The sequence below is a fragment of the Solanum stenotomum genome, chromosome 11 (assembly GCF_019186545.1).
Source record: "Solanum stenotomum isolate F172 chromosome 11, ASM1918654v1, whole genome shotgun sequence".
Classification (NCBI taxonomy): domain Eukaryota; kingdom Viridiplantae; phylum Streptophyta; class Magnoliopsida; order Solanales; family Solanaceae; genus Solanum; species Solanum stenotomum.
In genome coordinates this window covers 55934110-55941851 of record NC_064292.1, presented here as the reverse complement: position 1 = coordinate 55941851, position 7742 = coordinate 55934110, and the positions used below count along the sequence as shown (strand labels likewise).

Here is a 7742-nt window from a genome sequence, read left to right as displayed (position 1 = left end):
TTAATATTTTCTCTGTCTCTAATTACTTGTCCATTTTTCATTTTTTAGTTGTCCCTAATTACTTGTCCATTTTATCAAGAAAGAACAATTTCTTTTTATCAATTATACCCTCAATTAATTATCTTAAGTTTTTAATTCGTGCACTTCATAATTAATAGGGGTAAAATGATAAACTCACTATGTCAATAAATGTTTTCTTAATAGGTGTGCCAATTCAAAAGTGGAGTAATTAGGGACAGAGGGGTATACAATAATACCTAAGTTCAACATCATATATATACTTATAGACTAGGTTGTTCGGACTCTTCAAAAATGTAATCGGCTTGTCAAGTCCTTCAAAAGTAATGTATTTTTGAAAAATCCTACATAGATATGACAACATTTTAAAGAGTTCGAACAACTTAGCTCATAGATATTTGAAGATTTTAGAAAGTTATAGGGATCATGCGTGAATTCGTATTTTATGGTTGATTCAGAGGTCTTGAATTCGAGTTTTAGGTATGGAGAATAAATCATGTTGAAAGAATCGTCCCCTAAAATAGGCTTGCAATATGTAAATATTAAATTCGGATTAGTTATAATGTAATACGAGTACTGAACGTCGAGTGAGAAATAATATATATTTTTTTTATCATATGTGTTATTCCCCATTATTGGATTATTAATTTAATATAAGTGAACAAGTGGGGATAATTATTTGACAAGTTGGATTAATACTGTGGCATCTGTACTAGATTTAGAAGTTATGTATATTGTTTGCCTATAAGTAAGATTAGGACAAGGATTAATTAGCAATTGATCATGATCTACTTGCTATAACTGTTTGATTTAAGCTGGATTAGGATGATTAAGAGGTTGTTTAATAAATTATTAGTTTTATTATAATGTTTTTTTTTTATAATTATTATTAACATAAATCGTCTGGCTGTCTACCACTCAACTCTCCACCACTAAAAACATGTGTATTAATATTTAAACCTAATAGAAACAAAATTTAAATAGAAATGTCCCCATTTTTTTTTGTTTCTTTTAATAGAATAATAAAAACTATTGAAATATATTATAATTAATTGGAATCGATAGAAATCTATTTCAATTTTAACATTATTTGAGCCCTAGCTAATTCAAGAAAATCGTAAAATTTAAGGCATGTAATTTCATTGAAAAAAATTTTTCAAAAACTCAAGCTCGAGATAATATTAATTAGAGGTCACATGTCGCCATAACATTAATTGATTTTATTATCCTACTACTAGTCTTTCTTTTTCGCCTTTATTTGTATATGACTATTATATTAATGACACTTCAAATCAAATACTGATCCGGAGAAATGTCACATCTTATAATAGCTAATTAATTTATATTATAAAATATGTCTTCTTGAGGAAAAAAAAAACCTAACCTCTTAATAATCACATCCTTATCTAATTAAAGTTGTTTTTCCCTTTTCTTTTCTAAAAGTATCCAAAGAGTTTTTTGTATGAATATTTCACGTTTCTAGGAACAAAAAATGGTCCATGTAAGTCTTTTTAGAAAATAAATAAAGAAATTAAAGTAGGTGATAGCATAGTGTTCCCTAAAAGTCTTCATCTTTTATCTTTATTTCGCCAGCTGGTCCGTCGGCTCTATCAGCTACTTCATTAGCTTCTCTATAAATTAATTCAGGTCCATACAATAAACGTCGAATACGTCCAACTAAACAATAGAAATGGACAATATTTTTATTTATTAATATATAAAAATAACATATTACAGGTAATTCTTATGATATTTATTAAAGTTATTAAATTTAAAAACGTACAAATAGTTGGTACGTATCTTTTAACTTTTCTAATCAATTTATATTGTTTTTTTTGGCATAAAGAATTAAGTTGTGTTTAGTAGACGTTTGGACATTAAAAAAAATGTAATATCTTAAACAAATTTAAAAATAATATTTGAAAATTGAAATTGTAATTGTAATTAAACATGTATTTAACATTTTAAAAAAAAAGATAAAAACTTTATGAGGAAACAAGTCAAAACATTTTTCATAGATATTTGGACCTCATTTTAAATTTATTTATTTATTCAAAAAAAAATCAACTCATATATAACTAATAGTTATTCTATTTTTTTTTAGAAAAAAACAATGTTCATTGAAACTATTACCAAAGCATGATGACATCATCATAAGGTCCAAGATGATGCGGTCAATGAGGTCACAATTAACAAAATAAAATAATAGGAATCTTATGAACCATGAATTCAAGATTGCAAATAAAAATACGAGTTTCGCTGAATTCAATAATTTTGATATAAATTTCGTATTATAAGTATTAAAAGTTCACTTAATAAAAATCTCAATAATTTTTTTTAATAATTTTAAATTTATAAATTCAAAATTCTAACTCAGTAAAAAGAATAATACAAAAAAAAATAATTATTTTTTCCGACTTTAATTTTGTAATATTTAATTAATTTGGTCCTTTCATAATTAAATATAGCCTCACCACTTGAGATTTTGTCTTTTTCCGTCGGCTGATAGATACCCCACAAGTACTTTTTTCCCCTAATTTAAAAACGTACATTAAATACGACAACGAATATTATGTTTTTATTTTATTTTTATAGCCTTTTTATAGCTGGTTAAAATTAGGGTAGATGGGTTTCATAGGCAGAAAAATATTTTCCAAAAAAAAGTTATTTTTTGTATGTTTGGTATGTTATGTAAATAAAAAAATGTATTATTTTAAAAATATTTATATATAATTTAGAGAAATATTATGAGAGGTAATGAGGGTGGTGATCAGGAGGACGGGACTACGAGGGTGAAGGTGAAAATGAGGTGCACTAAAGAGCGGGGAGAACAAAATCAAATATGAAACGTCGCTTGTGAGATTTGTTTTCCCTATTTTCATTAGAGAAGTTTTTACATTTTAAAAAAAATTATTTTGTGAGAAAGATTATTTTTCAAATAATCGAACAAATCAATTTTCTTTTTAATTTATTTCAAAAGAATGATTCTTTTTCGTTTTATGCTTTATACAAAATCATAAGTTTTTAAGTGATATACATTTTATGAGATGTTTAAGACCATAAATTTAAATAGTTTGATAATAGCCACACAAATATATATTATGATAAAGTTAAGATCACAAATTGGATTCTAAAAGTTATTTGTTTGTTCTTTACTTTTTCTTTTAAGTTTGTTTGAACAAAACATGTCTCTTTCCTTTTTTAGAGCTTTTTTACTTCAAAATTTAACATTATGTGGAAAATGGACCTCAAATTACATATTTTAAGCATAAAAACGAAAATTACTGAGTTCAAGTGAACATGTAACGGTTAACCAATACAGTAGATTCACTCCTACATTGAAAATAGACAATTTGAAAAATATGAAAAACAACAAGAAAAAGGATAATGATCCTCACAAGTTCAACAGAACGAACCGACAATAATAACCAATAAGGAAAAAAGAGAAATTAAAACAAAAAAGTATTTACTCTGATCCGATTAATAATATATGAAGATGTTTGATCAGACACACAGAAACTTCAGATTTGGTTACAACACTTGAATGAAGAAGATTGGAACATGTACAGTAATTATCAAATAACTCAAAAAAAAAAAAAAAAAACATACCTATGATAAACAATTTAGCAACAAATTAAAACAAGTATATATTTATATTTATCAAATTNATTTAACATTATGTGGAAAATGGACCTCAAATTACATATTAAGCATAAAAACGAAAATTACTGAGTTCAAGTGAACATGTAACGGTTAACCAATACAGTAGATTCACTCCTACATTGAAAATAGACAATTTGAAAAATATGAAAAACAACAAGAAAAAGGATAATGATCCTCACAAGTTCAACAGAACGAACCGACAATAATAACCAATAAGGAAAAAAGAGAAATTAAAACAAAAATGTATTTACTCTGATCCGATTAATATATTATATGAAGATGTTTGATCAGACACAAAAATTTCAAATTTGGTTACAACACTTAATGAAGAAGATTGAAACATGTACAGTAAACAAAAAATTAAGCATAAAAACGAAAATTACTGAGTTCAAGTGAACATGTAACGGTTAACCAATACAGTAGATTCATTCCTACATTAAAAATAGACAACTTGAAAAATATGAAAAACAACCAGAAAAAGAATAATGACCCTCACAAGTTCAACAGAACGAACAAGATCGACAACAATAACCAATAAGGAAAAAAGAGAAATTAAAACAAAAAAGTATTTACTCTGATCCGATCAATATATTATATGAAGATGTTTGATCAGACACAGAAATTTCAGATTTGGTTACAACACTTAATGAAGAAGATTGAAACATGTACAGTAATTATCAAGTAACTAAAAAAAAAAAATACCTATGATAAACAATTTAGCAACAAATTAAAACAAGTATATATTTACATTTATCAAATTATTTAACTGAGATTCTTTTGTCTTATTTTACAAAAAAATGATTTAATTTTTTTTTTCTTCTTCTATTACAAAATGAGGGATCATCAAAGAAAAGGGAAAAAAGAATTTAGGACGGTGAAAATTGAACTTGCATCTATTAAATCAGAAAACTATCATTGATACCATTAAACTGTAAGTCAGGTAAATTGATATTAGGGTTTCGATAAACGGATGAATAATTAGGAATTCACACCAAAAATATTAGGGAAATAATTAAAAAATAGGAAACAATAAAACTTTTAAGTATATAATAAATTAAAAAAATAATTTTTAAATTTATTCAGAAGTAGAACACTTACTAGATAAAAGTTCATCTAATAAATCAGGACCTAAATCTTCAAGAACCAATACATTACTATTATTTTGTTCCTTATTAGTTTTTTGACCTTTACTATTTCTCTTCTTGTGTTTTTCCTTTATAACTTCAGCTGGAGACGATGTTGAACCCTCTTGACTATTATAATTGAATCCTCGTAACGATTCTTGAACTACCTCCACTTGAAAATTAAGACATGTTGAAGGACCACGCATTGATAGTGCAGCTTGGTCATACGCTAAAGCAGCTTCTTCAGCAGTATCAAACGTTCCAAGCCAAACCCTAATTCCATTTCTCGTTGAATCTCTAATTTCAGCTGCGTATTTTCCCCATGGACGTTTTCGAACTCCAATGTATTGTTTACCCTTTTGTGTATTTTCTTGATCTTGAATAATATTATTATTATTGAAAGTAATAATCTCTTCTTCATCTTTGATTTTGATTTCCTCATCATAGGAAGTACTTTTTTCTATTGAAAAAGAATGATTCATCTTTGATTTGGATGATTTTTTTTTTTTAATGATTATATGAAGAAAAAAAAATGTTGAAATGATAATAGACCTTAACAAATTAGCTTTAATGGATGTTTTTGTGATGAAGAAATGGAAAATGAAAGGGTCATTTTGGATTATAGAAAATGGAAAAAAAAGTTGCAAGATTCTTTGACAACTAGGATGCCAATATATGGCATTAGATTTTGATTGGTGTGATTTATTGAAAAGTTAGATTTGGTTTATTAACTTCTTAAGTCATTTATTTAGATATTTTTTAACTGCTATAATAAGACATTATTATAAAAAAAGCATAATTGATTCAAAAAAATTTAAAGTCGTTATATGAATTTTTTATTTAGCAGACATCAATTGTTATAAATAGATTGATTGTATGATATATTTCTGAAATAGTTATTAGATCGATTAATCTGAATTTGTACGATAAAAAGTCTATTATGTGATGTTTTAACCTTAAAGCTTCATTCGTGAGCGAATTAAAGTTAGAAATGTCTAATTAAAAATGAAGAAATACTACCGTATTATTCCACTAAACCTTCATTCGTAGAGTCTTGGAAAGCCTTTTTAATTTTTGTGAATGTTACGAGATTCTTGAGTATGTGATATTATTAAGTAATCCTAAAATTATTATAATTATTAACTAATAATTGTGAATAAGTACTAATTAAATGTATATAATATCCAAGAAACATTATTTATCTATGAATACTCATGCTTGATGTTAACTAAAATGAATAAACAATGTCTATAAAGTCAATTATTTAAAAGTGTCAAAAATTAATTTAAATTAACTAGCTATATCATGTCCAATAAAAATATTCAATTTTCTTGCTGGCATTGCTAAATATCGTTAATAAACAGAATTAACAGTACGACTATCACATATGAATTGACTTTTAAGATTTAGCTTATGTGCAGGAAAATGAAGAATAATAATAAATCTAAAATTTGTTTAATTATATTGCTTATAATTATGAGCAACTTTCACATATAACAAACACAAAATTCATATTTGTATGCTATAACAAAGTTTGTATAATTGCACTCCATAGCAAACATAAATATGTATATTTCGCTATACATATACAAAAGAAAGCAGTTGTATAATCTGTTTTAGTATACATATACAAAAAGATCAATTGTATAAAGTGAGAGAGGTGAGTGAGCGAGCGAGATCTGAGAGAGTGGCGAGCGAGATCTGGGAGAGAGGAGAGAGGGGAACGAAAATATATGTATATATACATTTTCACGCATTTTATACATTTACGTTTTTGTATAAAGTGAGAAGGGCGAGTGAGAGAGCGAGATCTGGGAGAGTGGCGAGCGAGATATGGGAGAGGGGAACGAAAATATATGTATATATACAATTTTCTCTCGCTTTATACAAGCACAAACGCATTTTATACAATTTGCATTTTTTGTATAAAGTGAGAGAGGCGAGTGAGAGAGCGAGATCTGGGAGAGTGGCGAGCAAGATCTGGGAGAGGGAAGAGAGGGGAACGAAAATATATGTATATATATACAATTTTCTCTCGCTTTATACAAACACAAACACACTTTATACACTTGCGTTTGTATAGAAAACGAGAGAGGCGAGGGAGAGAACGAGAGTGGCGAGCGAGATTCACCAGGAGAGAGGTGAAATAACAACAGTTTGTTATGAGGTACAATTAAATCAACTATATTTATAATATTTAATTTGAATTAATAATTTGCTATTATATATAATTTTCCCTATAATTATCTTCTTCATTATAACAATTACTATCATCTCATCATTAATTAGTATTCAGAAAGTAAGCAATTTACAAACTGATAATTGCTATTATCAGATTTTTAATTTTATGACTCTTTGATATTTGTCGTTTTCAGTCTGGTGATACCCCAAAATTATTTAATTTTAAAAATAATTTCAAGCATCCTATGTTTTGAATACATGTCTAATATATTATAAATATAATATAAGGCAAGAGTTAACATTTTTCATATTTAAATAGTGGGAAAGTCAAGAGAAAGTTACTAAGAATACATACATACATATATATATAGGGAATTTTTCATTATTAATTTTTTACCATCAAACCTCTTTATAACAATATTTCACTGTAACAGTCATATTTATATGGAATCGATCTTTTATATTATGTTATATTTTTTGTTCTTTATAATAACGTTTCTTTATAAGAGTAAAAAAAAATTGAAATTACAAACAACGTCAGGAAATTATTTGATTGTAATTAAAATAGACAAATAAATGGCATAAATCTGGTCAAAGTGGTCCAATTTTTTTTTGTAGCATGTAGCTAGGTTTTAGGATTGATTTCAAAGAAATAGCATACATCATGTCAAAGTGGTCCAAATTTTATATTTATAATAATTTTCATAAATAGTGAGTAAGAATTGAAAAAAATAAAATGCATCCCCTTTTATAATT

General features: G+C 26.4%; 1 protein-coding gene across 1 annotated transcript; it reads right to left on the bottom strand.

Moving 5' to 3' along the window:
* Nucleotides 1-4399: 4399 nt before the first annotated feature.
* Nucleotides 4400-5515, bottom strand: LOC125844853 (ethylene-responsive transcription factor 1B-like). Its single transcript, XM_049524212.1, has one exon. The coding sequence runs from the start codon at nt 5285-5287 to the stop codon at nt 4757-4759; it is 531 nt and encodes a 176-aa protein (XP_049380169.1). The 5' UTR covers nt 5288-5515; the 3' UTR covers nt 4400-4756.
* Between the last annotated feature and the right edge of the window lie 2227 nt (nt 5516-7742).

Excerpts from the sequence above, each read along its gene's own strand:
- LOC125844853 (XM_049524212.1), bottom strand. The coding sequence starts at position 5,287 with ATGAATCATTCTTTTTCAATAGAAAAAAGTACTTCCTATGATGAGGAA.